Consider the following 17,789-nt stretch of genomic DNA (forward strand, 5'->3'; position numbering starts at 1 on the left):
CCGGCAGCAGCTGCCGGGCTGAACAGAACAGCTAGCCTTGCCCCCAGAAAAAGCCCACTAACACACTGAGACCAGTTCCAATCTGCTCCCCTTCCCGCCCGCCTCACAGTCCCACCAAACTTTGTGTTAGTTAGGCAATGAAAGAAGACCACGTTCCCCCTCCCCCCTGGCCCCCTGAAAAAAACTAAAACAAATCTTCCTCTACACACGGTCTTTCAAAAGCTCTTTCACACAGCTGAACACTGGCACTCGACCCAGTCTGTTTCCAAGGCACAACAAACAACCTTGTATAGAGCTTTCATGTGCAGCATGTAAGCTTGTTGTCTTCACATCTTTGGATCCGTTGGCCATTGTGCTGCAGAAAAGCAATTGAATTATGCAGCATGAAAATGAAGAGTGTTACTCACATAATACATTGTCCATTAACACATCCCTTGATAAACTTCAGTGGTACTTGAAGCATTACTTCAATACAAGAGGGATCATCCCACTAGATCTACACACCTACGCAGGTTGCCTCCAGAACAGCCTGACTTCTTTGGGGTATGACATGCTGTGGTGTTCAATCGTTGCTTAATTGGTATCAAGGGACCTAACGTGTGCCAGGAAAACATTCCCCACACCAGAACACCACTACCACCAGCCTGTACTGTTGACACCAGGCCAAGTCGCTTAGGTCACTAGTTTTTTTTGCCCATTCCAACGTTCAATCAAACAGTAACTGAATGCCTTGATGCCTGTCTGCCTGCTTTATTCTGCAAGCCACGGCCAAGTGACTCACTGTCTGTAGGAGCGAACCATTTCTGTGAACAAAGTTGAGTACCTAATAGACTGGCAACTGAGTGTATATTTCAGTAAAAATATTTCACTGTGGGTGGCTGACAGCTCTGGCTCAGGGCAGTGAAAGGCCAGTTCGGGGAGACAGTGGATTGTGCTGGTGAGTATATATGCAACCGGATACCCAGCACATCTGGCATGGTTGACCTGTGCTCAATCCCCCCCGATCTCAGGCAGGTCAAAGTACATTCAATACCCCCAATAACACAAGCACTGACGGAATAGCTGTAAACACCACTCTGCATGGCACTTCCCTTTACACAGCACTGGAAACAAACAGAGCTCCAGACAATGGATTTTCATGTAAATGAATAACCTTGAATCAGCTATTATCATATTCTTTATGCATCAGCAGAGCCAGCAAAGACCTATCAATTCTCCCAAGGTTTGCATGTGACACAAAACATGCTGTGTTATGTTAAATGCTGTTTTGTGGAATTTGAAATGGTAGAAGTACCTGAGCTAAAATATGTCTGATAGTGGCCATTAAACAAACTGCATTCAGTAAGGTGTTAAATCTCTCCTCCAAATGTAACTTTTATTTCACCTAATTTGATCTCTTATCGGAGAGAAGAATGCATCCAACCAAAAATGAGACTGGCGTGTCCAGTCTGCACTAGTGAGTCTTGTCCTTAGCGTTAATCATTTAAAACTTGCTAGGCAAACCTATTTGTTATGCTCTAATCCTGAGCAGGGGGAGTGTGAGTGAGTTTCTTTGGCACTCCCATTCAGCTTGTAGGAGAGAGGAGGTGGTGCTGGTGTGGTGAGCTGCTTGGTCATGTGGTCTGAAGCCTCTTTGTACCGGCAGCTGATGGGGCTTCGCTGCGACTCCTAGACTTTACATTTGGTTTGGCCAGAGGGGTCACATGACAGCTGCAAACAAACACCCCGAGGGGCTTTCTGCTTTCACTTGACACTGACAGGCTGTGAGAGAGTCCAACACTGCAGAAAGAAAATATTCCCTCTTTCCATGACATCACCCAGCCAGGGATGGGGGAGGGGGGACACAGCTGGTGGCAGCCGCAGTACCATCTGCCCCTGACTAATAGTTAATGCTGCTTTACTTATAGACTCCTACTTCTGCAGAGAAGGGATATTAATGTATGGCCACAGCCAGGGAGGCCTGCAAGTCCCACAAATGAATTCCCGATTGACATTTTCACTCCCAGTCTATTGTTTCACTTGTGCGGTCCCTTTTATCAACACGGAATCTCTCTGAAAATATTCCTCAGTCACTTTGGGCACTTTTTAAGGTCCCATACCAAGATTATTTGAGTGTGTAATGATGATATGCAATTGGTTTTAAAAGTGAAATGTTGTGACCTTCATCTTAAAAAATGTATGTAAAAAATAGTCATGTATAATTACAAAGGAGGGTATCCTCGCCCTTCCTGCCATGTACCAACCCACATCCCCGACCCCATGTACTCACCGTACATCTTTCCCTCGTCAGATAGAATAATCTTCCTGCGCCCACAGGGGGGATAGATGGCCAGCGCCTCCTGAAAGCTCTGCTCGATGTCGGGGCTCCACACCCCCTCGGCGTCATTGTCCAGGGGCTTGTCTGCCGAGTCGCTCATCCTCTCCATGTCCTCGGCAGGGCTCTCACTGCCGCTCCAGCTGCTGGGGTCCATGGTGGTGCTTGGGATCTCCAAGCCGAAGCCTGGAGCACAGTAGGGAGAGATCTGGGATTCCCAAATAAACAAACACAAGCCATCCGTTACTCTCCACAGCACAGGCATCTGCCTCCAAGACGACAACACACTGCTCATGGCCACTGGTCAATAGTGTGGTGAGCCAAACAGGAGAGGATTCTTGGCCTTGCTATCTACCTGTGATGTTAGGATGACTGTGGTACAGTTTTACTAGTTGCCATGGAAGGGACTGAAACTTTGCTTTATGCTAGTTTTTGTACGACATGTGAAATGGTACTATTGAAAATACTTCATGTTAGCTCCCATTTGAAACAAATATATGTGATGGAGGTCACATGTAGCTACTTCATCACAGGATACATTTTTACCTTGTTGTAGTAGATTCACCTCCTTTACTTTCCAAAATAGATAAACAGGCAAATAAAAATAAAAATACAAGATATAAAATATATAATGAGAACATAACCCTAAAACACATCCAGCGCACCTGGTATTTCCTGCACAGGAGCAGTTGAAGCCTTTTTATACCAGCTGTCAGGACTGTCAAATAGACTCTTAAATCTGGATGAAATTCATGTAGGAGAACTGTAAAAAAAAAAAAGAAACAGAGAAGCCCACTCAAGAAAGGATGCAACCATATCTGTACCACTTTAAATTTCAAACGGAAGAAATATCCCCTGTCCTCTTTGTTCCAGGAAAGAGTCTGTTTTCCACATTGTGAATTCCCTTGACATAGAACATTCCATTGTGAGGTTCCTCAATTTTCATTGCATTTATGCTGTGTAAGCAACATGCTCTGAATTAGATCCCCATTAAAAACTCATTCAAACTGCTGGATTTTAAGCGCAGAAGGAGGAAATCACAACATTTAACATTAAGTGCTTCTACACCTGCATTGCTTGCTGTTTGGGGTTTTAGGCTGGGTTTCTGTACAGCACTTTGTGACATCAGCTGATATAAGAAGGGCTTTATAAATACATCTGATTGAAATTTGATTGAATTAGAGGCAGAAATGTACCTAAACTGAAAGTGTCCATCTCTCCTTAATCAAAACTATTGTCCACAAAGTGACTCATAAAAGCAATGTAGGTTCTAATGTATTGCTGTAGACAATCATGCTGAGTTGAATTTTAACGGTGAAAATCACAACTGGGGAGTTCATTCGGTGGATGTTTTTGTAGCCCTTCACTCTAGCACCCCCCATCCCACTACCCAGTCTCCCTCCCTATCCTCCCCTCTCGGTCCACCGTCTTTAGCCCTATCCTCCTCTCCCCTTCCAGATGACCGCTCCCTCTCTATCTTCCCCTCTCCCTCCCTATCTTCCCCTCTCCCTCCCTATCTTCCTCTCCCCTTCCAGACGACCGCTCCCTCTCTATCTTCCCCTCTCCCTCCCTATCTTCCCCTCTCCCTCCCTATCCTCCTCTCCCCTTCCAGACGACCGCTCCCTCTCTATCTTCCCCTCTCCCTCCCTATCTTCCCCTCTCCCTCCTCTCCCCTTCCAGACGACCGCTCCCTCTCTAGGCAAGATTCTATTCAAGCAGCACAAGCTGTTGTGAAGTGGGACTAGCAGCATATGTTTCTTCTAGAATGTCGGTTTGTGAGGGGGGAGAGGGGGGATGGGAGCAAGCTGTTTGGGAGAAAAAAAACTCCCAGAGAGCGGAGGGAGCATTTACTGAATTCCGTTTTTGTGAGCTGACTGCTGACACTGCAGAACTTACTCACAGACTGATGAGGGAGGGGAAAAACCGCCCATTTCGACCACTAAATGGCTTGGGCTTTTTCTCCAGCCTTGCTCCCCCCACCCAGACTGAATAATAAACTACACCGGTAATCACTTCCAGCACGGTCATGATTTTAATACTTGATCTCAAGCAAGATTTCTTCTTTACTTCTTCAACAAGTTAAATGGCTGTGAATGCTCTTTCCATGGGTTCCCCATTCAGAGAGAGAGAGAGAAAAAAGAGAGAGAAAAGAGAGAGAAAAGAGAGAGAGCGAGAGAGAAAAGTGAGAGCGAGAGAAAGCGAGAGCTAAGGTGAGTGTCTGGACAAAAAGAGGGAAACAACACTGACATTTGGAGGGGTGTTTAGTGAGCTCATGGCCATGTTCATCCCACAATGGGCTGATGTTTCCCCGCTCTTCTACAGGTGGTTTCCCCTGACACGCCACACCAGGAAATGAATACTGTTACACTGAAGCGTGCAATGAATTATTGAATCCACCACCCCACCCCCGTCCAACAACAAAACAAAAACTGAGCTCTCAACCACGACTAGCATTTACCACTAGGGAAGGGCAGCAGAAATCCTTGGCCTATAATATTGCTACATGAAAAGATTAGAGCAGAAAATATTTGGGCTATAAAGATGGAGGGGGTAGGGGTGGAGGGGTAATATATAACATTGAAATGTTATAATAGAACCTGGTAGGCTAATTAATCCCTTTTAAGTGGTACTCTTAATTCATTTAGTTAATATAACCAATATAAATAAGTCTTTTCTCCATCCATTGCTGAGGATGGTGTGCAGCCGCAGCTGCTGCAGGATTACTCTGAGGGGGGAAACAGCGGTACACACTCCCTGCCATGTAATTACAAAGAGTTTAAAAGACTGAGGCGGCAAAGGGGCTCAAGAGTACCTCTCTTGGCCAGTAGAAGCACCCACATCGGGCAGCTGGCAGATCTACAGTAAGTCAATGCTATTTACAAACACATTTACTTAGTGGCAGTTACAATGTGATATAATCAATGTCCGCATAATTATTTGGAGATAACTACACATTTCTCTTGTTACTGGTACGTTTATTGCCACCATTCGCCAAAGTAAATTCAACAGAATAGTACATTGTCAAGGGCGTTATTTCCCACCAAGACACCACAGCCAGAAGCACTCTACAGTATGTCCCCCGAATGAATGACTTTACCCTAACACTGTCATTAGCACGCTGTAGTCTATTAACCTGAACAAGTGTTAGAGAACAGCAGATACATCTATTGAGTTAAAACAGCTTAATCACGGGGCATTGCTGATGTCACTCTGCAGTCATTTGGCTCAGTGATATATCACCCTAAATAATTGACCTCTGTCACTATTTCATAAGGAGCATCTCTCAGGATACACCTCAACAACCAGATGAATTCTGTGTCCAAGCGGGTGATCACCTCATTGAGCATTCTGAGGAAATATGAGGTCAATTAGCTTTGATGTATATTTCTTTATGTTTCAATTACTGATTACCCTGTGTTTCGTTGATCTCTCGACATTGACAAGTGAGTCGTTCTTGCTGTTTTGAACAGAGTGAGGTCATCATTAGAGCACTAGACATTGTTTGCTGAAAGTTTGCTATTAAACACAAGACGAATATCATAGAACACCTTGGCCATTCTTCTAATGAACGTCCTCTAAACTATGGACACTCAGCTGTCTTAGTGGAGAAACAAATGGGGATGTTTGCAAACAGAAAATAAAACACTTCTCTTTCTTGATAGAAGAGAATAGAGGATTTGCTGACTCCCCAAGACTTCGGCTTTTCGTCCCTAAAACATTTACATGACGAACATAAATCCTTGCTGGGAAAGGGAAAGAAATTCACCAATACAACATGATGTAGCTGAACTGAGCCAAATCCAAATGCACACCATGCCAAGAGCATAGTAACCTAACAGAGTTACTGTGTTGTTAAGAACTTTTTACAGCAATCAAACGAGTGTGTCTCTAATATTTAGTCTATGTTACACAGCCTTCTGTATAAATACGCACAGAGGAGAATGTGCCTGGGTGCTTTAGCCATAACAGGTATGCTATGCTGAGCTGGCTGTGTGTTTGGACCGGGAGAGAGAGGAGTGTTGCGATTAGTGCAATATGTCTCCAGATGATGCTGAAGTGGTGATGTTTGTCCAGGCCCCAGTGGCAGATGGGAGACAGAGATTAGTCATGCAACAATATACTGTGGCTGGGCTGCTGTCGCTACACCTCGCTCTCAAAGCAGGGAAAGCATTTCAGACATACCCAGAACAAGGACACCATAGGCTACAGACAAATCCCATTCCTACCCAGGGAGAGGCGCTTTCTCTCGATCGTACATCATTCAAAACAAAATAGTCCACCAACAAACATGATCATTTCATCTGGTGTGCACTAATGATGGACTATAAGCAGGTGTTTGCTGCACACTTTTCAAAAAAATTATGGAGCTAGACTTGCAGAGCAACATTGCATTAGCTGCCCTACAGCATGCCAACAAAGCAGAAAGATGCTTAATAAAAATGCAATTGGCTGTAATAACGGAACTGTATGGTAGATGGGAGCTTCTCAATCTGGCTCCATTCATATATTTCTGCGTAATAGTACAAAAATGATGAAACAATACGAACACCTGCAACCTTCAGCATGTAAAGAGCATTGTGGCTTTTGTGAGTCATTACAGTTAATTGAATGTCTGGAAATGTTTCTGTAAAACTCTAATCAAATTCCCAACTCAACTAAACCCAACTGTTCCAGTCATCATAATGACAAGACTAATGGACAAGAACAAGACATCAACAAAACCCCACATGAAAAGTATGTGATGACTATAATGTGACCACTTTAAATTAATTTGATAAATTGAATTTCCAAAAATCGAATCAATGATGAAACAACAGCGTGTACCCAAAGTGTGTACTTTTCTCCTCACACATATTCCTGTAACCCTCTTCACATACAATGGATGATTTCTTGCATCGTGTCTACTCTAACATAAAATTGGAAATGAGGATTTCCCTCCACTAAGAGCCTAACACTGTGGATAGCAAATTCTATGCTGTTAAATCTCGGTGGCACGGTCATAAGCCAGGCCCATGTTTATATCATTTTTTATTAATGTGCTTATAATATCATAGTGGAGTTCAATAGCTTTCCTCACCAAAAGGTTGCGTTCGTTGTATCTGTGTGTGTGTTCACAGGTTCTCCTGAGGCTGTACCCCTCTCTGAAAAGTCTCCCCAATCAATTCAGCCAGGATGTGCCCCTACACGCCTCTTTCACAACTCACAGACATCTATACACACACACACGCACGCACGCGCACACACACACACACACACACACACACACACACACACACACACACACACACACACACACACACACACACACACACACACACACACACACACACACACACACACACACACACACACAGACCAACAGTTCCAGGATTGGGGATTTAGAACTGTAAAAAAAACTATGGAAGCTTAACAGGATACACCACGTGGCTATTGTTTGATGGCAGGATTTCTGGTATCTGTTCTGGTTGGATGATAAGGCACTGATGTGTCTCATCCATTATTACACAAGAGAGATAAAGAGGGAGAGAGAGAGAGAGAGAGAGACAGTGAGAGAAAGAGAGAGAGAGAGAGAGAGAGAAAGAAAGAAAGGAGGGAGACAGAGAGGGAGAGAGAAAGAGAGAGAGAGAGAGAATGATAGAAAAATTAAAGTGAGAAAGCAACAGAGTGATAGAGCGAATCTGGACAAAAATCAATTTATCAACATGCATAAACAAAGAAAATGACAACTTATACCTCAGAGAGTTCAGTGATATGGTTGAATGGTGGGAACCCGGTTACTGAGATTTACCGGGATTTACCGCCAAAACCACTCCCTTTTCCCGGGATAAATAACTAAGTGAAAGCGGTAAATTATAATAAATGATTTATATGAACAGCATGGCGTGAAATGGAACTGTTAAATGATATGTGATGTCTAAATCTGTCTTCTCTACGGCCTCAGCATGATGAATCAACGCTGAGGGTGGGGCCAGACAGCCCATCTCAATATGGATCGCAGTTCAAAATGCAGGTAGACCTATCATCTCATCATGGTAACTCATCATGGTAACAGGTAGGCCTACATTTGCTGCAGCATAGTCTATGTTACAGTAATATAAAGACCAAATGCACATCTAATTTACCCATCTCCATCTGGCTTTCGTGGGTCAGCTTGTTTTTTCAATTGTAAAGATTATAATTTTTAAAATTGTAGCTGCAATTTAGGCGGAGTTTTAAAGCTGAGTTTAAAAAAAAGCCTTGAATATCGTTGCTTAAATCAGTGCACACGCATTCTGTCTCTCTCCATCTATTCCATTCAAATTGCATCCAAAATATATAATTGTGTTCTAGATTGATATATATAACCCTATACAGTGGGGCAAAAAAGTATTTAGTCAGCCACCAATTGTGCAAGTTCTCCCACTTAAAAAGATGAGAGAGGCCTGTAATTTTGAGGTTGTGGACAGGTGTCTTTTATACTGATAACAAGTTCAAACAGGTGCCATTAATACAGGTAACGAGTGGAGGACAGAGGAGCCTCTTAAAGAAGGTCTGTGAGAGCCAGAAATCTTGCTTGTTTGTAGGTGACCAAATACATATAACAAAGTATTGAGATAAACTTTTGTTATTGACCAAATACTTATTTTCCACCATAATTTGCCAAAAAATACATAAAAAATCCTACAATGTGATTTTCTGGATTTTTTTTCTAATTTTGTCTGTCATTGTTGAAGTGTACCTATAATGAAAATCACAGGCCTCTCTCATCTTTTTAAGTGGGAGAACTTGCACAATTGGTGGCTGACTAAATACTTTTTTGCCCCACTGTATATATGCGTCAGCCTACTCATTTGAAAAATAGACCTTATTATATTTCAAAATTCAAATCAAATTCGCTAGCCTATACTTAACTTTGTAGGCCGCATGTGCTGCACCAGAATCATATGTTCTCCCCTGCCGTATCATGGTTTGAACGATGTGCCTAATTCCAATCCATATAAAACAGTATAGAACAATACAGTACAGTAATACAGTTCACAATAAAAAATATTAGCCTACTGGAGCTAGTTTAATTTATTTACCCAGGAAAGCATATAGCTAGCTATATCTATAGGCTTTTATGATTTTCTGTCTTGAGTAATGTGCAGTAGCTTATGTCATATAAAGTGCCTTCGGAAAGTATTCAGATCACTTGACTTTTTCCCCCATTTTGTTAGGTTACAGCCTTATTCTAAAATTGATAAAATCGTTTTTTCCCTCATCAATCTACACACAATACCTCATAATGACAAAGCAAAAACAAGTTTTTAGAAAAGTTGCTGATTTATAAAAAATAGAAAACTGAAATAAACATTTACATAAGTTTTCAGACCCTTTAGTCAGTACTTTGTTGAAGCACCTTTGGCAGCGATTACAGCATCGAGTCTTCTTGGGTATGGCACTAAAGCTTGGCACACCAATATTTGGGGAGTTTCTCCCATTCTTCTCTGCAGATCCTCTCAAGCTCTGTCAGGTTGGATGGGGAGCGTTGCTGCACAGCTATTTTCAGGTCTCTCCAGTGATCGGTCAGGTTCGATCAAGTTTAATTCGGGCTCTGGTTGTGACACTCAAGGACATTCAGAGACATTCAACTCCTGCGTTGTCTTAGCTGTGTGCTTAGGGTCGTTGTCCTGTTGGAAGGTGAACCTTCGCCTCAGTCTGAGGTCCTGAGAGCTCTGGAGCTGGTTTTCATCAAAGAGCTCTCTGTACTTAGCTCCGTTCATCTTTGCCTCGATCCTAACTAGTCTCCCAGTCCCTGCCGCTGAAAAACATCCCCACAGCATGATTCTGCCACCAGCATGCTTCACCGTAGGGACCGTGCCAGGTTTCCACCAGAAGTGATGTTTGGCATTCAGACCAAAGGAGTTCAATCTGGGTTTCATCAAACCAGAGAATCTTGTTTCTCATGGTATGAAAGTCTTTAAGTGCCTTTTGGCAAACTCCAAGCGGGCTGTCATGTGCCTTTTACTGAGGAGTGGCTTCCGTCTGGCGACTCTACCATAAAGGCCTGATTGGTGCACTGCTGCAGAGATTCTGGAAGGTTCTCCCATCTCCAAGGAGGTACTCTAGAGCTCTGTCAGAGTGACCATCGGGTTCTTGGTCACCTCCCTGAACAAGACCCTTCTCTCCCGATTGCTCAGTTTGGGCGAGCGGCCAGCTCTAGGAAGAGTCTTGGTGGTTCCAAATGTCTTCCATTTAAGAATGATGGAGGCCACTGTGTTCTTGGGGACCTTCAATGCTGCATAAATGTTTTGGTACCCTTCCCCAGACCTGTGCCTCTATACAATCCTGTCTTGGCGCTCTGCGGACAATTCCTTTGATCTCATGGCTTGGTTTTTGCTCTGACATCCACTGTCAAATGTGGGACCTTATATAGACAGGTGTGTGCCTTTCCAAATCATGTCCAATCAATTGAATTTACCACAGGTGGACTATAATCAAGTTGTAGAAACATCTCAAGAGTGATCCATTGAAACAGGATGCACCAAAGCTCGATTTCGAGTCTCATAGCAAAGAGTCTGAATACTTAAGTAAATAAGGCATTTCTGTTTTTTATTTGTAATAGATGTGCAAACATTTCTAAAAACCTGTTTTTGCTTTGTCATTTTTGGGTATTGTGTGAAGATTGATGAGGATTTAAAAAAAATCTATTTTAGAATAAGGCTGTAAGGTAACAAAATGTGGTAAAAGTCAAGAAGTCTGAATACTTTCCGAAGGCACTGTGTGCTAAGATAACGGCATTTGTTTTTTGGGGGGCTTGGGCTCATTAAATGTGGTTAATATATGTCTCATCAGGCTCAGGTAGTATCAGGTTTGAATTTTCATGCTGACCAAAGCTCCAATCAAATCCAGACATGCTTTATAATGCTTTTGAATGACACTTCCGGTTTTGATGGGAAATACCGGGTTTTGTAAACCCGATTCTGTCATAAAACATGACACAAACTATATCACGATTGATATGTTTAGTCCCTAGAGAAGTGAACTGTCTAATCTGAGTGCTTACCAAAAACTCACTTACTGGAACTCCAGAGGCGATAGTGCTATCCAAAGATACAAAGACTCGGCTCACTGCACTATTAATATAGGATGGACAATTCAAAAGATGTTGACAATCATTGAATTTCACTTTTTACGTGTCACGCTCTCTCAAGGTCATTGGAGAAGATGGAGGAAAGAGATTTCCCTAAACAAAGGAAACCACTACAGAACAAAGTTTGAGATTGTCAAATGTACAATATTCAGAAGAGGGAGACATTCTTCGCATAATTCAAACATTTCATGTGTCCTGCTTTCCCTTAGGAATGACAATACAACTACAACAATATTACTTTTGGACAGATAATAAACATCTACACTGAGTATACAAAACATTAGGAACACCTTCCTAATATTGATTTGTCAGGGCATGATGACTCCAATGCTTCCCACAGTTGTGTAAAGTTGATTGGATATCCTTTGGGTGGTGGACCATTCTTGATACACACGGGAAACTGTTGAGCGTGAAAAACCCAGCAGCGTTGCAGTTCTTGACACAAACCGATGCGCCTGGCACCTACTACCATACCACGTACAAAGGAACTTAAATATTTTGTCTGCCCATTCACCCTCTGATTGGCACACATACACAATCCATGTCTCAATTGTCTCAAGACTTTAAAATAATGTTTTAACCTGTCTCCTCCCCTTCATCTACACTGGTTGAAGTGGATTTAACAAGTGACATCAATAAGGGATCATAGCTTTCACCTGGATTCACCTGGTCAGTTTATGTCATGGAAAAAGGTGTTCCTAATATTTTATACACTCTGATTCCAATGTCTTTGTAACCCTTGTAAACTCCCAAGCCAACCCCTATATGGCTTGGTTTGACATTTCCTTTACGGTACAACTATGTTGAGTACATTCCAACCCATATGTTTTAAAACAAGCTTCTTGTGAATAAGGTTATTGCCAAGGAATATGATTAAGGTTCTTGCATCAATTCAAAAGGATTTCTACAAACTACAATCATAAAATGTCTATTCAGTTAAGCCAACCTAAAAAAAAAACCTTGTCAACCTTCACCGACCCTTCACATTTATATGGCACACATCTGTGTGAGAGTGTGCATATTTTGTTGCGTCTGCTCACTCTCTGCTGAGTGGGTCCGGGATCTTTTATTCCTGCAGAAGACTCTGTGGTAGTGGGAATCGTTATCACCTCATCACACAGGCTGTCATGGAACAGACCCATCTCCTTGTGTATTCCTGTTACTGGTGTTCATAGACTCCACATATCCCCAGGACACCATGTTACACCTTGTTTATCACAAAACCTTCAGTAGCCACCAGGCCCACAAGTTAGAACAGCCATTACTGATGCTGTTAGAAGGTTATTTTACTTTTTAACTCTACGTTGTTGGGAATGGGCTCGTAAGTAAGCTTTTCACTGTAAAGTCTACTACACCTGTTGTATTTGGCACATGTGACCATTCAAATTTGATTTGAAGGTAATAATGTGATAAATAGAGAACTAAAAGATGTTAGGAATTAGTAAATACATTATTTTCGTGTTAAATACTTCTGAAACATGGACCGAGTGACTACACCACAGAATTCATACATATGCCCAGATTCCATCTCTCCATCTCTGTCCCCAGATGCCTGGTCTTCAACACCATGTGGCATCAATCAGATGGTTGAAGGTTCTCCCATCTCCACAGAGGTACTCTAGAGCCATTACTGTCCTGAGATGTGAGAGGTCCATGGGGACTGTGAGGTTTCCTATTGAGCTGGTCTCCTAGTGTCTGAGAATCTGAACACTAATTATCCCGGCCAAAGAGAGAGGTAGGAATGTCACCTGTAGAAACACTTGGGGCCTTAACAGATAATTGCATACTCCTATCACACCAAGGTCGGAACCATGGAAATGGTCTTATTAGAGAGATAACGACAAAAGTGGGCAACAAGTGAATGCATTGGCAAGGGTTGGGCCATAGTTGTGACATGGCATTATGGGAGATGACACTTATCGGCAGATTACATAAACCACTCTCGTTCACGCTAAGTTGGAATCCAGCTCCTTAAATTAAAAGTCCCCATTTCACCGATCATACAGACCTGGGTAATGAAATAGCAGATGAGAGGTCTCAAATGTAATTTTCCATGTGGAGTCCTTTTGTGCTGTTATCTCAGAGGGTGCAATAATGATCCTGTGAATGGCTTTTGCGCACCCCATAATGACCCCTAGTAGTTAAGCCTGCACTGTGGAGAACTATAATTACCATGTGATTACAAAACTCAATGGTCGCTGTGAGTTTTAAAGGCGTACCATGGGCTTTGGATAATTATTTCAGTAATGTTGAATGTATGCCAAAGCCCTCATGTTTGGAACAAAACATATCCAATTATGCATATTACCATGATGGGACATTACTGAGATTCCATTTACAGTTTGCTTCATCAAAACATGTTCATTGTAACTGGAATGGCATGTATCAAGAATGACGAGCAGAAACCCTTTCTGTACGGTATGGACCTTGAGATATAAAGTAATAGAACATTCATGAAATGATTCAAACATTCAGAAAGCTTGTCTTTACATTTCTTAGATGAACACACCCAGCAACATAGAAATAAGAGGCTTCTTCTGTTAGACATCTATTCTTTCTGAAACAGGCACGATATTTGTTCTGCTGTAGCCTCTTTAAGGAGAGGAAAATGACAAGGTGGGCAGGGGAACACAAGAATGTCTTGCCGTACACAGGGACAAACCGATTGATCTACGTAGTATTGGATTTTTCTCCAGGTTTCATGAATAAATCTGCTGGGTATGGAGTGCTGATAAATGAATGAACAAGGTTTTCAATACCAATCTCCCAATGCAGAGAGCAAAAGGTTCAGTAGAGTAGCTCGGTAATGCTCCCTCTGTTATTGGCAACGGCCAAGCGTTTATTTCATGCCTCTTTAAACCAGCAGGCTTGGGTGCAGTGAATCTGTCTGATAATATCCCACTCAAATGTGAGGTCTGGAGCCCGCCGCCCAGCGCCCGACCAACAGGCCAGCCACTCGGGGATCAATCTCTACTCGGTAGAGAATGGGATTGATTTACAGGCTCCGTCAAAGAAGCTCTCCCAGTCTCCACCTGCCTCACGACGTATCAGAATCAAGTAGCACCTTCTAGACCTGGGCATCACATCAGATACAGTGGGAGTGCAGGGGACCAGTCTTTTACTGTAGATGTCTATTCAGAAAATTAGCAAAGGATCTGCAAAAAAATGTGCCCATGATACATTCTTCACTTCAGAAATGAGGAACTACAAATCCATGACATAAAAACATGCCATCCAACCGCAACAATGATGTTGGAAATCAATGCATTCGACGCAATAAACTTCTGTTTGTCAAAAATATGCAGGGCATTCCAACGTCTGCTCATGGTCGCGTCACACTAGTGAGGAGAGAAGGGGGAGCACATAAAGCGCAGGAAATGAAAGCTGTAAATAAACGTCCGGCAGATAAAGGATCCCCTGACAGTTATGAGAGCAGAGCAGTCTGGGGGCTTCAGGCTGGGCGCTGTGGATTGGCATGAAAAAAACAAATCAGTGATGAGCATGAAGACCACCATCTGCATCCAGCTCCTCCACACCACACTCACCATCACAGATGCCTCCATCTCAGAAAGGATATCTGTTTGGGCCTCCATCTGCCATAAACCAGCCCCTACTACCAAGGTGCTACCGGCAGAAAGGTAAAATGGAATTTTCTAGAAACTATTTTGTTTGCTGTTCATTGTGTGGCGGACGCTGTCCAGTTTATTGGTACTTAAAGGAAGGCTTGGCCAGATGTGACACATCGTCCCCATGAAGCTCCAAGGTAATTTGATGGAGAAAATTTCTTGTTGACCCGACTTAGTTAAGTACATGTTGAGTTACTGTACAAAACAAATACCATATAAATCTGCCAGTGTCAAACAAAAGCTCAAACCTCACTCAAGGTTTTCTCAAACTCTGATTTACTCAACAGATTTTTTCAGCACAAAGCTTTAATTCATTTCATGAGCTTTTCCAATTAAGCAAGCAGTGTACACAAACAAAAAACCATTGAACTATTGAAAGAAAACTAAGTTTCACATTGACAATGATCATTTCCGTATTTGAAGCCCAAAATGTAAGGCGGGGAACTCTATTGAAGTGCTTACCTTGTAAAATGATTTATTTGTCAGGGCAAAACAACACCAAAACACAACTTTGTCAGAACATTTTGAGACAACATCTTCAATAAATGCAAGGAATGTCTCAACATGCTGCTGTCCATAGCCACATCCAGCATCAACGCAAAAATGGACCAAAGCTAAATGTACTGTATGGTCCTCAGACGGAGCAATTAAACTGTTTACGAGGTGCAATCATATTAGGCCCAGCTTTCCCAGCCAAACATGCTTACAGAAGTATTTACATACACATAGATCTAAGCTGTAAAGAAACCTATGAAAGCTGTGCTTCGGGCTAGAGTTCAAACTCATTCACTGGGCACAGAGTGCATACTAATGTTGGGAGCTCACCCAAAGTCTATCTGTGCCTCGGCTGAATCCAGGGCAGCTTCAGGGCAGAGCGAGCCTGCCTGATCTCTGTCGGCCATGATAACAATACAGCAGCCATTAATGAAAGGCCTTGTAGGGATTTATTACAAGAGAGGACTGGGGAATACAGTGCCAGAGAGCCTGGACAGCCCACATTTGAATACAGACCACAAATTATAAACAGTTTCAGTAAATTAAGTGACTGAGGGCCTTTGTTCCACAGACGTACATCTTCCTATTGCTAGTGGGCACTAAACCACTAGCATAGCCTGCACTGGGAAAGGAAGTTATTGAAGCCTGGATTTCCTGATTTCGGCTGTGGCCAACAGCTTGAAGGTTTATAGTGGTTTCAGGAACTGACTCATCTAATGATTCATGGATTAGATATCGCTTCTCATGTGTGTCTGGTCATGTGGTAGCTCGTTTAAATGACTTTTTCCCCCATGCAAAAAAGAAGAGTTAGGAGAATGTGAAAGCAGGGAAGGTACTTATAACAATTTCCCAATCCCAACTTCCAAATCATTACAGTTTAATAAGACGTGATTAAGACAGAATTTGTATCAACATTATTTGCTTTCCTGACTGAGGCTGACATATGGTACGAATTATGAGACTATAATTGTACGGTGCTGAAACAGTGGTTTCTTTACTGTATGACTTCTAAAGATGAGGAAAGCTCTTACATTTTATGTTTCTCTTTCCTTCTTATTTCCCCCAGATTTCCTGCAACAGTATGGCAGTATAATGCTCTACAACTTTGTTTTTCAAGGTTTCATTGACTCTTTGACTTATCTAGGGAGAAAGTGCTTTGGACCTTTTGAAAATGAACATATGATGAGGTAAAGGTCAATATACCAAAAGACAATGCGGGACAAACAAATTAATACAAAAGCTGTTTGCCATAATTATACATATGTAGAAAAAGTGAATTACACTTGCAAAGGTGGTTGACAAGGCCAAAGTGCACTCTAGCTGGCAGTCATTTTATGACTGCAGTCCTGAAGCAGATTTACTTAGATGACGTCAGTGGCTTTGAGCCAGCTTTTCCTTTTTGGTGGCACTCTACATCGGCCTCTCTGAGGCCTTACTGAAACTGTTGAGCAGCAGGCCATACTGCAAAATTCTCTTTCTACAACAGAGTTTACCTCAGGGTACAGAGTGACTGGAACCCAGCAGTACGGTAGTGTGTTTTAGTGAAGCATGCTATCCGATCACAGACACAATGATGTGACGATGAGTCCCTCCCCTGCTAAATGTCTGGATGTAATTACACAATTAACGACCCTGTGTCCAGATTAAATTACAGATCACATCTCTTTTACTCGCCCTACTCCTCCTGTTTTGTGTAGCTATAACAAAAGCAGCATCCTTTCATTTCATCAATTCTTCCCTTGATTAGATAAAGGAATGCTTTGTGCCATTCAGATTCCCTCAAGGCATTTCTCAGACTGTTATCATACAGGAATATAAAATATTTGTTGAGTAATTCCTAATTGTGCTTTTGATATGTTTAGGCATTTATTCCTAACAGCTGTTTCCATTTCTTAAAGAATGTCGCAAATGTAAGAGGATCGAACAAGAATAGATTTTCTGAAGAAAAGAACATTTCTTCCATGCCAACCTTTACTAATAAATAAATACATAAAATGGCATTGTGAAGGAAAACTTGTCATGTGGCACCAGCCCAAGTACAATCCCCCTGCACAAAACCAACACACTCAAAGATCCAACGGTTTCCATGGCATTCTTTTGCCTGTGATAACTCGGAATTAGTTTTGACCGCAGATGGATTTTATTAGGAAATGATGACTTAGTGGAACATTAAAACGACAGGACGTGCCTGTTTGCTTTGGGCTGTAATCCCACTACAGTTTACATCTTCACAATGACCCAT

At 42.3% G+C, this 17,789-nt stretch overlaps 1 protein-coding gene across 7 annotated transcripts in view; it reads right to left on the bottom strand.

Annotated features, from left to right (window-relative positions):
- tead1b (TEA domain family member 1b) overlaps positions 1-17,789 on the bottom strand; it is a 59,411-nt gene that overhangs the window by 33,143 nt on the left and 8,479 nt on the right. For 5 of the 7 annotated variants that reach the window (XM_031830874.1, XM_031830872.1, XM_031830873.1 and 2 more), the window contains exons 3-4: positions 2,980-3,077; positions 2,270-2,522 (exon numbers count right to left, since the gene is read on the bottom strand). In XM_031830874.1, coding sequence (XP_031686734.1) covers positions 2,270-2,471 — 202 coding nt within the window. In that variant the 5' untranslated portion in view covers positions 2,472-2,522; positions 2,980-3,077. The remainder of the gene's footprint in view (positions 1-2,269; positions 2,523-2,979; positions 3,078-17,789) is intronic. The other 2 variants (XM_031830871.1, XM_031830869.1) reach the window with 1 other exon arrangement.

The sequence above is a fragment of the Oncorhynchus kisutch genome, linkage group LG8, assembly GCF_002021735.2.
Source record: "Oncorhynchus kisutch isolate 150728-3 linkage group LG8, Okis_V2, whole genome shotgun sequence".
Lineage (NCBI taxonomy): Eukaryota > Metazoa > Chordata > Actinopteri > Salmoniformes > Salmonidae > Oncorhynchus > Oncorhynchus kisutch.